Raw genomic sequence first — 15,040 nt, 5'->3', positions numbered from 1 at the left:
TAGAACGGGTTACACGTATGTAACGGGACACTCGGCGAGTAGGCTTGAGAGAGTATGTGACGCGCGTTCTATGGACGGCGATACTGGATGCCGAACTCTGTCCAGCGGCTTTTAGGGATGGTATGGCGTACGTCTGTACGATTTCACTAACGCGGCGGAAGAAATGGCGGAGTATGGGTCACTAGAAAATGAATAGAGCACTTTTACATGACGCTGCATGGCGCCGCTCGATAGAGGAGGTCTGGGAGACCTGCGTTCGCTGCCAACGCGTTTACATCTCGGTTGTCCAGTGGTGGATAAAATGCGCAAAAAAAAAAAAAAAAAAATAAAAATAAAAAAAAGAAAAGAGTTAGCGAGAACGTCGATACGATACGGGCAGGACAAATCGCAGTGGAACCGCGCGACGGCGGAATTTTATTTTACGGCTCTGAGGGAGCTGATGACCCAACAACCATCGCCGCAAAGGCACACGGCCATGCGCAGGCTAAAAGCCAAGTTATTACAGCTGACGCGGACACAGTTGCTGCCGAAGCCCCCTCAATGCACCACGTAGTAGGTGAAGGTCAACGAGGACGAAGGACATTGATCAGAGAAATAATCTCTGAAACTGGGCAGCAAGTTGTGACCCAACGTGACATTGTGCAGGTGTTTACCGACTACTTCCGTCAGTCATATGAACCTGTACAAGAGAAACACGAGACACTAAATGATATCATCTTCGAAATGCCAGAAACGGGCCACCACTGAATGCGGAAACTTTCATCACAGCTTACCGGAGGACGAGCTGACAGGCGCCATTGCCATGGGAGCTCCGAACAAGTCTCCAGGACAGGACGGCTTCCAAATCGAATTTTACCGCGCCTTTGCTTACCTCGTGGGACAGACGAGGATTTAGATGTATAACGAACTCCTGTTATCGTAGATTGAGATACCTGTCGAATTCACATAGAGTATCATCATCCCAGTACCCAAACTACGCGGTTGCAGAAGGCCAGGAGAATATAGACCACTAACCCTCCTGAATTGCCGCTACAAGATTCTCGCACGCATCCTTGGGGCTCTCCTGAAGTCTTCAATTTCTGATAGACTCCTCACAGATCAAACACTCCTCGGCGGTAAGATAATATCCATACGGCGCTTGATGATTACGGAGACATCGTCGCATTAGCAGCGACGTGCCTTCTGTGCGGAGCACTAGTCACTATTGACTTCGGTCATGCGTTCGACAGGGTGGATCATATCTCTTTGCATTCCGTGATGGGCAGTTTGGGAATAACACAGGCCCTCACTCTCGATGCGACTGTTACATGGCGTGCGATTCAAGGTCTCAGTGAATGGGCGAGGCACTGACTACATTGTCATTTCACGGTCAGTTCATCAAGGTTGCCCCCTTTGTATGCGATGGCGTTGGAACCCTGCCTGTATGGTCTCCGAAGACGGCTGGAGGGAGTGCCGTTGACACAACTGACCTTTCTTTGCTGCGCTTATGCTGACGATGTGATGCTGCTGGCATGGACAGGCGACGACGTACGCAGGGCGTTCGCATGGATACAGCGATACGGGATGGCGGCGGGAAGCGTGCTTAATCTACAGAAGTCACGCTGCATGAATGTTGGTCAAGGATTACGATCGGTTGAGGAAGGCCTGCTAATGTTAGTTAACACCGTAAAATGTTTAGGTGCCACGTTCCACTCAGATGTGCGGCGGACAGCAGCAGATAACTACCGACGCATATTGAAGCTGATGCGGACAATGGTGCTGTTACAGAAGAGCGTTGGATATGATTCAGAGGGTGGCCAATGTTAACGGTAGCTACTAGCACCAAGACTCACTCACGTAGCGCATGTCCTGCCTTTAACAAGCACAGTGGCAACGCGGATAGAAGCAGCTTTCGGAACTTAGTGTGGGACACCTGCTTAAGAACCAACACACAACGCTTACGCTACCACCTGGAGAGGGTGGACTTGATCTGGTGAACGTACATGAAAAGTCACGGGCGTTATTCGTCAGTACGGTTTATCGACAGTGGCGCCGTCAGTTTCGCAGTATCTCTGGTGCGTTGGCCGATGCTCTGGCGCCCACTTCCATGGTGCTCCCAATCAATGTGCGCCATATTTCACAGAAGATGTCACATTCCAAGTCTTTCTTTTTGGAGCTTAGCTATGTCAGAGAAGCCTTCCCAACAACACAACTACCTACGACGCAAGATGTGTACCAAATATTACTGCGGCGGTGCCCCAGGAATACCCCTGAAAAGAAGTACCCAGACATGAACTGGCGACAGATATGGCGTATTATACGGAACGTTTACGCTCAACATGGCATGTGGTGGTAAATAGGAAGTTCGCAACGAACCAACGGCGGCATGCGATTCATTTGGCAGACACTCCATTATGTTTAAGCTGTGCAACAGTGGATACCGATGAACATCGCTTAGCATGTAGTGGAGCGGCTCTGGTGTGGCACTTGCCACGACAGGTATTCGCGGTCCTGTTACGCACCGCCCCTCACACAGTTTCATCGAACACACTCCTTTGCCCCCAAGAATCTTATTTTCCTGTCTATAAAACAAATGCAGTGACATGGGTACGGGGAATGGTTGTGGGCTACGTCTGCAACGAATCGGGAAAGGACAAAACGGATTTTTGGCATTTTCTCCTGGATGGACACGCGAAGCTGCAACAGTATAAAAATATAGGCAAGACTTCGCTAATTATCTGCGTCGGACGTTTACCGACCCGCCAGCCAGATGGGGTGTGACGGGTGAGGGAAGAGATAGACGAAGTAAGCCAAGACAGACATCGATCACACTTAACGGAACCTCAGGTATCTTCGAGAAGACGACCCAGTCTAACGCCAACGTCTGGAGAACAGGTCGATAGATGGCTCTATTGCTCTATCGACCGTCGGGTGGTGATCGGGTGTCGCCCCCGTTTTGAATTTCATTTCATTTCATTGCTAGAGGAGCATGTTACTTTTGTATTTGTACTATCAACGATCTCTTCCTGTCATTTTCATTTGGACATTTTCAAATTTATTCATTTGCTTTACTTAATTCTTTAATTAGCCACTATTTGTCAAAATTTGTACATTGTAGAAAAAAAATAAAAAAAGTGGTCAGAGCAAAAAAAGTGGTCAGCGTGACAAAATGTCAATCCTAACGGGCCGGGTTCGATTCCCGGCTGGGTCGGAGATTTTCTACGCTCAGGGACTGGGTGTTGTGTTGTCCTAATCATCATCATTTCATCCCCATCGACGCGCAAGTCGCCGAAGTGGCGTCAAATCGAAAGACTTGCACTCGGCGAACGAACGATCTACCCGACAGGAGGACCTAGTCACACGACATTTACATTTTTTTACTGCGTGAAATAACAGCGGAAATGAATGTGGGGCGTACGACGAACGCATCCGTTAGGAATTTAGGGTTAATGGGTTATGGCAGCAGACAACCGAGCGAGTACCATTGTTAAAAGCATGACATCGCCTGCAGCGCCTCTCCTGGGATCGTGACGCTATCGGTTGGGCCCTGGACTGCTGGAAAACTGTGACCTGGTCAGATGAGTCTCGATTTTAGTTGGCAAGAGCTGACAGTAGGGTTCGAGTGTGGCACTTACCCCACGAAGCCATGGACCCAAGTTGTCAACAAGGCACTGTGCAAACTGACTGTGCAACCTGATGGTAGCTCCATAATGGTGTCAGCTGTATGTGGAAAGGATTGGGTTCTCTGGATGTTCGCCTACTTGGAGACCATTTGCAGCCATTCATGTACTTCACGTTCTTAAACAACGATGAAACTTTTATGGATGAAAATGCCCAATGTCACTGGGCCACAACTTTTTGCTATTCGTTTGAAGAACGGTCTGGACAGTTCGAGCGAATGATTTGGTCATACAGATCGCCCGGCATGAATTCCATAGAACATTTATGGGACATAATCGAGAGATCAGTTCGGGTACAGAATCGTACATCGGCAACACATTTGCAATTATGGACGGCTATAGAGGCATCATGGCTCAATATTTTGGCTCTGAGCACTATGGGACTCAACTTCTGAGGTCATTAGACCCCTAGAACTTAGAACTAGTTAAACCTAACTAACCTAAGGACATCACACACATCCATGCCCCAGGCAGGATTCGAACGTATCAATTGCCCAGGCTCATCCACAACTAATCGCACATGAGACAGTTTCTTTCGTTATCTTCGCTTTATGGAAATGAGATGGAGCATCCTTCGCCCGTAGAATACTCTGTCAGTCTGGCTCCAAATTCGGGTGGGAAGTTGTTAGCAGTTAACTTTCTCATATGGAGGCTTTGTAGCTGATGTGCATGATGCTTGCTGCGGACATTGGTCGCTAGATAACGTGGTTGGAATGCCTGTTATGGAAAGCCACAGAGAGAATTGGAAGCGTACACAGAATCATAAGTGCGCAGAGTAACTTGTGGATCTCGATATCACATAAAATCAGTGGAAGGTTTCCCGTCCAGTACTGTGAAAGTCTCAGACCGATTCAAGTGTCCTTCTGGAGAAGACAGTTTGTATTTAATATAATGATATCAATTTATATAAGCGATCTCTGTCAGGATCGTTACCTCTCTGCCTCATCCAGTAGAAGTGCTCTTAATGAATGTCACCTTCTATGATATTTCATTATAATTTCTTGATAACAACGATTCATTGAAGTAGTTGTTTTCTGCTTGCATGTTCTCACGACTAGGCCTTGTGCAGAGACAATTCCAACTATCGGATCTTTGTCTTTTAACGTATGGACATTCCATTCACAGTGAACATGTCATAGATTTCAAGTGTTCCTGCAAGTGATTTAAAAGTAGTACCAACCATTATCTGGAAAAACCATAAGAAAGTTGCTTCTCAAACCTCTGCATAACTGTGCACTTGTCTAGTCCTTCCGCGATGGAATCCTTAGAGGTTCCTGCTAAAGCCTGCATCTGCAGTACTTCACTTACAACGTAGCAATGTTTTTTAGATGATCGATCGTTTGATTGCTTTTATGCTGGATTCCAATATTTACTGCCTTGTTTCAACCTTTCCATATCTATGCACCACGGCAGCCAAAATCGCCTACAATTTGTTTCTCATACTCTAGTCTTCGACCCTGCTATTTTTCCCCTCTTCTGCTCCTGCCAGTTCCAAGCCAACTACTCCTTGATGCTGCAGCAGCATGTCCCACTAACCCAAACCTTCTTCTGCTAAGGATCTTGTTCCCTCATCTGTTCTTTTCAATACTTCTTCATTTCTTACTTTACCTGTTCATTTTTACATTTCTTGGATAGCTCTGTATTGCAATTGCTTCAGGTGTCTTCCCCTCTAGATTTTCGATAATCCACGCTTCACACTTACAATACACTTCGAAGAACTTGTTCCTCATTTGTTCATCAACATCTGATGGTAGTAGAGCTCTTTCATTGAACAAAATATTTTTGGTTTGCACCAGTCACTTCTAATATATTTCCCGTTCTGGCTATCTAATGTAAACCTTCTTCATACACAGAGTCCTGACATATCTTCCACTATTATATCGTTTATAACTATAATGTGAAGCACGTCGTCCCATAGAGTGTGCTAGTACGGTGTCTGTTACTTTCAACAGTTCTTATAAGCCGTCCTTCCGCACAGCCTGCAGGGCTATGTCGTCTGAAGATTTTGCCATTGGAACCTCTTCCTCTTGCACTTTTATTTTATTTCTCATATTGTCTTTGCTTGCAAACTAGTCCACAGTGTTTGTTTTAAGTTATAAACCTTGTTCACTTACAGTTTATATAAGAATGTTGCATTGCACACAGATTTTTTCTAGAATTAAAGTTAGCTGGCAGCCCTTAGTCTAGTATCACTTACAACAATCTCACACTTTTCGCTGATGGCTAATCCTTTCTCTGATGAGCGTGCTAGAGGTTCTTACCACATTATATACCACCACTGACTCAAGTTCCAAGCAGTAACGTTGTGTTCGACAGCCACTGTCTCGAAACACCGAAATATTCTATGTGTTGCCTAACTAACTCAAGATTCTATCACACAAAGGAACTAATCTGAAATCTTTCTGTCATATTAAAGCTGTATGAGCGACCTGGAATCGGACACACTGTTACCAACCAAGAACAATGATCTTACCATTTTCTTTACTTTCTTGTCTAGTTACAAAAATCAGAAAGTATAATGGTCAGTTATCTATATCTACATAACTACTCTGCGGTTCACAGCTACGTGCTTGGCAGGGGGTTTATCCAACCACCTTCAGGCTATTTCTCTACCGTTGCACTCTCGAACAATGAGTGGGAAACACGAGCGCTTAAGTCTTATCACGAGAACACTGGTTTCTCTTATTTTATTGCGACGATCATTTCTCCCCATGTAGGTGGGCACGAACAAAATATTATTCCATTCTGAGAAGAAGGTTCATAAATTGGTGAAAAGATCCCGCGCAACCACCCCAACTCTCGAATCATAGCCGTGACACTCTCTCACCTATTTCGTGAAAGTACAAAACGTCCTGCTCTTCTTTGAACTTTTTCGATGTCCTCCGTCCTGTCTGTTAAGTTTCCCATACCACACAGCAATACTCCAGAAGTGGGAGGAGTAGCGTAGTGTAGGCAGTCATCTCTTGCACAGTCTTTCTGCCAATAAGATGCGCAGTCTTTTGGTTCGGTTTCTCAATGAACTTTTTATGCGATCGTTCCAGTTTAAGTTTTTCCTTGGTACTTAGTAGAATCGATAACTTTTGAACTTAAGTGATTCATACATGTAACCGTCAGATGTATAAGAGAACGACGACAGTGAAAATTTGTGCCAGACCAGGACTCGAATCCGTATTCCCTTCTTATCGTTAGTGGTCGCCTTACCGTTAGGCCATCCGACCACGATTCACGGACAGACGCCAACTTCCATGTGTCATCAGCCATATGTCTAAAACCCACACTTGTGTATTCATCACGTATATTCTCATACAGGGGAGACATTTTATTTGAAAGTAGCTTGCCCAGTGTCGGCGGATGAATACGATATTTCAGTACCTGTGTTGTTCAAAAGTACGATGCAGTACGCCATACCGTGCAGGAATACTCCAGAAGAGACCGGACAAGTGTAGTGTAGGCAGTCTCTTTAATATATCTCCTGCATAGTCATGCATGCATGTCCGTAGAAACATGCACTGCGGGTACAGCCGCTACGAAAAGTATTCGCAAATGCGAATACGGGCAGCCATCAGCTGTATAATGACAATTAGTGCCAGGCCAGGACTCGAATACGTATTTCCCGCTTCGGTTGCCTTACCATTCCTTAAATTTATTTAGATCACGTAGGACGTCCTTCTCTTACGTCAACTGGGATGGGTGTGTAGTCTTTTTTTTTAACTTCTATCTTCGTGTTCTATAGTTTTCACTTTGGTGCGTATGACCCCAGCTGTTTCTGCGCCCTAAAACAAAACAAACAAACAAAGAGTTATGTTGCCAACAGAAACATCGTTTAAAAGAAAACGCCGCAGTTCTACATATTTGGAGTAGTAATAGGCAGGTTTAATTTAAATCTTCATCGTCGCTGCCTAGTGCAAAGTTGTTCATCTTCATTTTATTTCAATGGACAACATCAATCATTGTCTTCTGATCGGCCTGTAAGCTGAAGACCGATTAAAATAAATAAACTACGGCAGGACAACCGCAGTTAATGTTATAAATACTCACCAATAAGGAACTAGAGTACTAAACACATGTTTTGGTCTGACGACAAACCGGAACTTATTTTTTTATAAAGGAACCTAGAGAAGTGATTCCAGCATTGATAACTACTGTGGGCTTGCACTGGTAACGAAATCGCTCTCCAAACAAACTTGTATGAAATGGTGTGTATGCAATAAAGGCGGCATGAAGAATTTTGGAAGAAGTATAAAAAGGAATAAAGTGTGCTATGTATAGAAAATTAAATTTTATTAACAGTAAGAACAACAGTAAGTTTACATGGTAACTGAACGTTACGTCGAGTGTATTTCATTTTCCCGCTGCGCCCAGTACAGCGCACAGAATTGACGCATTTTGGCCAGTGTGTGCTCAGCACTATGTTCATATTGTTGTCGCCATTGATGTTTGATTGATTTGACACTGCTTGGAAATCTTCCACTACTGTTCTCTGTTGCAGCTACGCGGTTACTGCAGACTTCCCACTGCGGTCGGCTACCTTCCATACGAGAGGCTGTTTTCTTGTTTCGGCAGGCCGCTAATTCTTAGGCTGCTGGTGTAACTGAGGTAGTGTCGGGGCAGCATACACCAAGGAAACTGGAAAAAAGTAAATGCTGCTTTAGAAAGATTGTAGAGATGCATATCAACAAATGGCTTATGTTAGAGACTGAAATACCGCAAATTTAGAACATAAGCAAGGTCCTTTCATTGGACTGTCATTTTTGACATTTTTCACTTTGGAACGTAGAAACAACATTAAAAACAATTAAATAGTGTCAGCTGTAAAATAATTCCGCCTTCGATATGCGCATCGTGTTGACACAGAGGACAGGTAGAGCGAGGTAGGTCAAAGAGAGAAGTAGTACTGTATAGCGCAAGACGGTGTTATCACTTACCATGGACAGAAAGATAACAGCATTATAATGTAATTTAAGCGAGGTTCATTTGACAGCTATCGGGCTGGATAAGACCCTCATCAGTAAACAAATGGTAGCCTGGCATCGACAGCTCCTACTGTGTTACCACTTTCGCTGTACAAAGCATTGTGCCTACCATGACCCCTTGAGCTGATTCAGTAAGAGATTCGTCTATCGCGAGGGTGGTTTTGTGAGTCGATATTGTAAAATCATTCAACAAAAAATTAACTGTTTTTTGTAAAATGTGAGTTTGTTGACAATCTGTTCAAATGGCTCTGAGCACTATGGGACTTAACTTCTCAGGTCATCAGTCCCCTAGAACTAAGAACTACTTAAACCTAACTAACCTAAGGACATCACAGACATCCATGCCCGAGGCAGAATTCGAACCTGCGACCGTAGCGGTCGCGCGGTTCAAGACTGTAGCGCCTAGAACCGCTCGGCCACTCAGTCAGGCAGACAATGTGTCTTCGCACGGAATTCGTAGGCAGTAAATCTGACAACACTGACTTCTCTTCTTTTGTCTCCATTTGCATTTAACCGGTTTAACGCTCGTGCCAAGCAACGGTCTTTTCTCCTGCACAGTTACAGAAATTAAATGTTAAATACTTTCCTCAAATACAGTCACAACTATCCTATCAATGAACATTATTGGACCAAGAAGCTGGAAAGAAGGATAGGACCAAAATGACAGCAGTGAAAACCGATTTTCAGATTTCGAGGCAGTCGAAGCTCTTCTAGCTTTCATAACTCAAGATTCCAAAAACGGATGTGGAAGATATTATAAGTAAAATGCGTACTCTTTTTCTGTTTTAGTGCGACTGAACTTGAAGATTGACATTTCAAAATGACATTTCCTTAAAGCCATAATACAATAAAGATCGCTTATGGAAGTTACTTAAAAACGTACTCTAATTCTGTAAAAGATAGCTTTTGGAAGTTATTGTGTGCAAAAACCTGCTCTAACGGTATAAAAGTGGTATCTTATGTTTCATCGCTTCTTGGATCAACTTATCTATGTGAGGCAGGGATTTCAACGATGAACACAGCGAAATGTATGAGTAAAATTGAAATGAGTGATCTTTGAACGCATTCCAGGAGGGGAGTTGCAGAACTAGTCAAATATTTCCTTTCAGAGGCTTTGCTTGCTTTTTGATATACCGTGTAACGTTGTAAACCATGAATTCCCCGCCCAGTCCAGCCTCTGTCCCCGCACTTCAGCCGCAGATGGCCAATGTGATGGACCCAACACAAGCTTTTCAGTTTCAGAAACAACAAATCGCTACCTTATTGACGACGGTACAACTACTACTAGCTGCACAAGCTAAGTCGGCCCAACAACCACAACGGACCAACCAACCAACCCAACAAGTGCCGCCGACCAGTATACCACCGTCCCGGAAATTTGAGGAAACATAGGATAAATGGATTGAACACCTGACTCGGTTCCAAGCACATTTTCAAGTTGATCATGTTCAAGGTACAGTAAAGTTACAATACTTCCTTTCGATCGGGATGTCCCCAGTGTTTAGGTTAATAGAAAAATTATACCTAAACGTGTCTTCCGACGAAATAGTCCACAACAAAGTAATCGCTGCATTAACTCAGTACTGTGTCCAGCAAATCCAAGTAGCTGCATCCAGATACCTGTTCTTTCACTTGCAGAAAACGCCGGAATAGACTTACCGCCAGTGGTACACAGCATGAGTAGGAAGTGTAAATTGAAGTGTAGTTTTGGCAACTTTTGCAATGTGATGCAACAACATTGTGTCCCAGATAGAAGAATAAGGGAACAGATTTTACTCTGATCCATCACTTCGCCAAGTATTGCAGATCTTACAAGGGAACCTCCCCATCGTACCCCCCTCAGATTTAGTTATAAGTTGGCACAGTGGATAGGCCTTGAAAAACTGAACACAGATCAATCGAGAAAACAGGAAGAAGTTGTTTGGAACTATGAAAAAAATAAGCAAAATATACAAACTGAGTAGTCCATGCGCAACATATGCAACATAAAGGATTGTCTGAGCCGAGGAGCGCCGTGGCCCCGTGGTTACCGTGAGCAGCTGTGGAGCAAGAGGTCCTTGGTTCAAGTCTTCCCTCGCGAGAATATTTTAACCTTTTATTTTCAGACAATTATTATCTGACAAACTCTTATGTTTTCATCACTTTTTTGGGAGTGATTATCACATTCATAAGAAAACCTAAGTCGGGCAAGGCAGAAGAATCTTTTTACCCATTCGCCAAGTGTACAAGTTAGGGGGGTGACAACATATTCCTGCCATGTCACGCACATGCCGTCAACAGTGTCGAACAGAATATATCAGACGTGTTTACCTGTGGAGGAATCGATTGACCTATGACCATGCGATCAAATGTTTTAGGTTCCCATTGGAGAGGCACGTCCTTTCGTCTACTAATCGCACGGTTTTGCGGTGCGGTCGCAAAACACAGACACTAAACTTATTACAGTGAACAGAGACGTCAATGAACGAACGGACAGATCACAACTTTGCGAAAATAAAAAAAGTAAAATTTTCACTCGAGGGAAGACTTCAACCAAGAACCTCCCGTTGCGCAGCTGCTCACGCTAATCACGGGACCACGGCGCTCCTGAGCTCACATTATCCTTTATGTTGCCTGTCTTGCGCATGGACTACTCAGTTTGTATATTTTGCTTATTTTTTTCATAGTTCCACACAACTTCTTCCTGTTTTCTCGATTGATCTGTGTTCAGTTTTCCAAGGCCTATCCACTGTGCAACTTATAACTAAATCTGAGGGGGGTGCGATGGGGAGGTTCCCTTGTTAGAGCAATATGACTCGGGTTCCATAGCGTGGATAAGTTTGAGTGGGTCCCGACTGGTCGGGTCGAGTGGCTCCTTGTCGCGACCGCCCCTAGAAACCTACACAACAGCGCCGACAGCCATAAAGACAGGTAAACAGGCATGTGAATTTTGCGAAGTCTTGCCCTAAATGTTTTTCTCGCCATGAGACAGGACTGCCCATCACGTAACGCAATGTGTTTCACTTGTGGAAAGAAAAGGCCATGTCCAAGGAGTTTGTTTGCAACGGCAGGAAAACGCCGATTTTGCCCGCTCCCAGAATAAACAGGCTCGCGCTCATGCAGTGAACGGTGTGTTTTCCAAACCTAAAACAGATTCTCTTAATAACAAGATTAGGATTGTTCCTCCTCCTCGCCCTAATGCTGTGCAACGACGTTCTAACAAACTACACTCCTGGAAATGGAAAAAAGAACACATTGACACCGGTGTGTCAGACCCACCATACTTGCTCCGGACACTGCGAGAGGGCTGTACAAGCAATGATCACACGCACGGCACAGCGGACACACCAGCAACCGCGGTGTTGGCCGTCGAATGGCGCTAGCTGCGCAGCATTTGTGCACCGCCGCCGTCAGTGTCAGCCAGTTTGCCGTGGCATACGGAGCTCCATTGCAGTCTTTAACACTGGTAGCATGCCGCGGCAGCGTGGACGTGAACCGTATGTGCAGTTGACGGACTTTGAGCGAGGGCGTATAGTGGGCATGCGGGAGGCCGGGTGGACGTACCGCCGAATTGCTCAACACGTGGGGCGTGAGGTCTCCACAGTACATCGATGTTGTCGCCAGTGGTCGGCGGAAGGTGCACGTGCCCGTCGACCTGGGACCGGACCGCAGCGACGCACGGATGCACGCCAAGACCGTAGGATCCTACGCAGTGCCGTAGGGGACCGCACCGCCACTTCCCAGCAAATTAGGGACACTGTTGCTCCTGGGGTATCGGCGAGGACCATTCGCAACCGTCTCCAGGAAGCTGGGCTACGGTCCCGCACACCGTTAGGCCGTCTTCCGCTAACGCCCCAACATCGTGCAGCCCGCCTCCAGTGGTGTCGCGACAGGCGTGAATGGAGGGACGAATGGAGACGTGTCGTCTTCAGCGATGAGAGTCGCTTCTGCCTTGGTGCCAATGATGGTCGTATGCGTGTTTGGCGCCGTGCAGGTGAGCGCCACAATCAGGACTTCATACGACCGAGGCACACAGGGCCAACACCCGGCATCATGGTGTAGCGAGCGATCTCCTACACTGGCTGTACACCACTGGTGATCGTCGAGGGGACACTGAATAGTGCACGGTACATCCAAACCGTCATCGAACCCATCGTTCTACCATTCCTAGACCGGCAAGGGAACTTGCTGTTCCAACAGGACAATGCACGTCCGCATGTATCCCGTGCCACCCAACGTGCTCTAGAAGGTGTAAGTCAACTACCCTGGCCAGCAAGATCTCCGGATCTGTCCCCCATTGAGCATGTTTGGGACTGGATGAAGCGTCGTCTCACGCGGTCTGCACGTCCAGCACGAACGCTGGTCCAACTGAGGCGCCAGGTGGAAATGGCATGGCAAGCCGTTCCACAGGACTACATCCAGCATCTCTACGATAGTCTCCATGGGAGAATAGCAGCCTGCATTGCTTCGAAAGGTGGATATACACTGTACTAGTGCCGACATTGTGCATGCTCTGTTGCCTGTGTCTATGTGCCTGTGGTTCTGTCAGTGTGATCATGTGATGTATCTGACCCCAGGAACGTGTCAATAAAGTTTCCCCTTCCTGGGACAATGAATTCACGGTGTTCTTATTTCAATTTCCACGAGTGTATTTGTCTCGCTGCGAATTGCTGGCCGTCCTGTGAACTTTTAGTTACACACAGGTGCCTCAGTAACTTTGTTTAATCGTGCCACGTACGAACAGTTAGGCTCATCACGCCTTTCTAAATCTAGCAAGCATCTCACTGCTTAAGACGGACAAGAAATTGCAGTGCTTGGACAGTGTAGTTTCCCTGCCACTTACAAATCTCACACCAGGGCAGTGGATTTTACTGTGTTGAAATCAAGAGGCAGTGAGAATATATTTGGTTTAGATGCCTTTGATTTGTTTGGATTTAGCATCCAAGACAATGTACTTTCATTAACTGCTTTCACTCCAAAAGACAGTGTAATTAGCTTGCTCAAAGAATTTACTGTGCTATTTTCAGAAGGAATGGGAAATGCTAATGACTTTTTAGCGCATCTTACTTTGAAAGACAACGCAGAGCCTAAGTTTTTCCGGGCCCGTCCCGTTCAAATTGCATTAAGAGACAAAGTAGGCTGTCCACTGAAACAATTGCTCCCATTCAAGCTAGTCATTGGGTAAGACCTCTGGTTTGTGGCCTAAGTCTTCAGGTCGCATTCGTATTTGTGTTGACTTCAAGTCTACAGTCAACCCACAGACAATAGTTGGCACTTATCAGTTACCTCGCCCTGTAGAACTCATGCGCAGGCTTGGTGCAAGACGTTACTTTTCTAAGATAGATTTTAGTGATGCCTACTTGAAAATTGCATTGGATGAAGACTCACAGAAAGCGTTTGTTGTAAATACACACTTAGGATTGTTCAAGTACTTGCGTTTGCCCTTCGGCAGTGCTTCAGCACCCGCTATTTCTCAACGTTACTTGGAACAACTGACTACGTGCCACTATGTTCAAACTGTCTTGACGTTATTGTCGTCTCAGGGCGTATACCAGAGGAACACATTGCCAATTTGCGTACTCTTTTTTTGAGTGGTACCAGAAGCAGGACACAAGTGTCGTCTCGAAGAGTGTGACTTTGTTCAGACAGAACTCCAGTATTTAGGTCATGTGACAGTCAGGCTGTGGACCCCTCCAATCCGATTTGCTTGCTTGCTGTGATCTACCTTTTCCTCGCAATGTCTCTGATCTACAGTCAGTGCTAGGCAAGTTGATATACTACATCCGTTTTATACCGAACGCTTCGCAGATAGCGGCTCATTGTATCGCTTGCGTCGCAAAAACGTGCGTTTTGTGTGGACTAAAGACTGTCAAGACGCATTTCAGGAACTCAAAAATGCTTTGTTTAGTGCATTTTTACCCTGGCAGACTAGTGATGCAAGTAGACGCTTCTTCCTTCGTAATCGGCGCTGTGCTTTCACACAGAATTGGTTCACAAGACTGACCTATTGCTTTTGCCTCAAAGTTGTTCACTCAAACTCCGTGCAATTATTCTCAAATAGAAAAAAAGGCTCTCGCCATTGTGAATGGTATGACCAAATTCCATCACTATTTGTGTGGTCGCAAGTTTTTTTTAGTGACAGATCACAAGCATCTGCAGTCCTTGTTTCCTTCTACAAAGCCAGATCCTACACGTACTGCTCAAAAATTGCAGCGTTGGGCTTTGTTGCTTTCACTGTATCAATATGAAACTGCGTACAGACCTACGGCACAGTATGGCAATGCAGACGTCCTATCTTGCCTTCCGATTGGCCCAGACTCTAATTTTGATGCAACTGCCGCATCTTGTTAGCAAATCCATGCGCAGGACTCTGAATTCCTGGAATCTTTTCCCTTGTACTGCAGAAAAATAGGACTGTCCATAGAATCA

General features: G+C 45.4%; 1 protein-coding gene across 7 annotated transcripts in view; it reads right to left on the bottom strand.

Annotated features, from left to right (window-relative positions):
* Window positions 1-7,919: 7,919 nt before the first annotated feature.
* The window catches only part of LOC126466754 (inter-alpha-trypsin inhibitor heavy chain H4-like), a 207,579-nt gene continuing 200,458 nt past the window's right edge, over window positions 7,920-15,040 (bottom strand). For all 7 annotated transcript variants that reach the window (XM_050096405.1, XM_050096410.1, XM_050096408.1 and 4 more), the window contains one exon: window positions 7,920-8,285. In XM_050096405.1, coding sequence (XP_049952362.1) covers window positions 8,234-8,285 — 52 coding nt within the window. In that variant the 3' untranslated portion in view covers window positions 7,920-8,233. The remainder of the gene's footprint in view (window positions 8,286-15,040) is intronic.

Source organism: Schistocerca serialis, chromosome 1 (assembly GCF_023864345.2).
Source record: "Schistocerca serialis cubense isolate TAMUIC-IGC-003099 chromosome 1, iqSchSeri2.2, whole genome shotgun sequence".
NCBI classification, from domain to species: domain Eukaryota; kingdom Metazoa; phylum Arthropoda; class Insecta; order Orthoptera; family Acrididae; genus Schistocerca; species Schistocerca serialis.
Note: the sequence above shows the minus strand (reverse complement) of the source record. Positions and strands in the feature narration are given on the sequence as shown.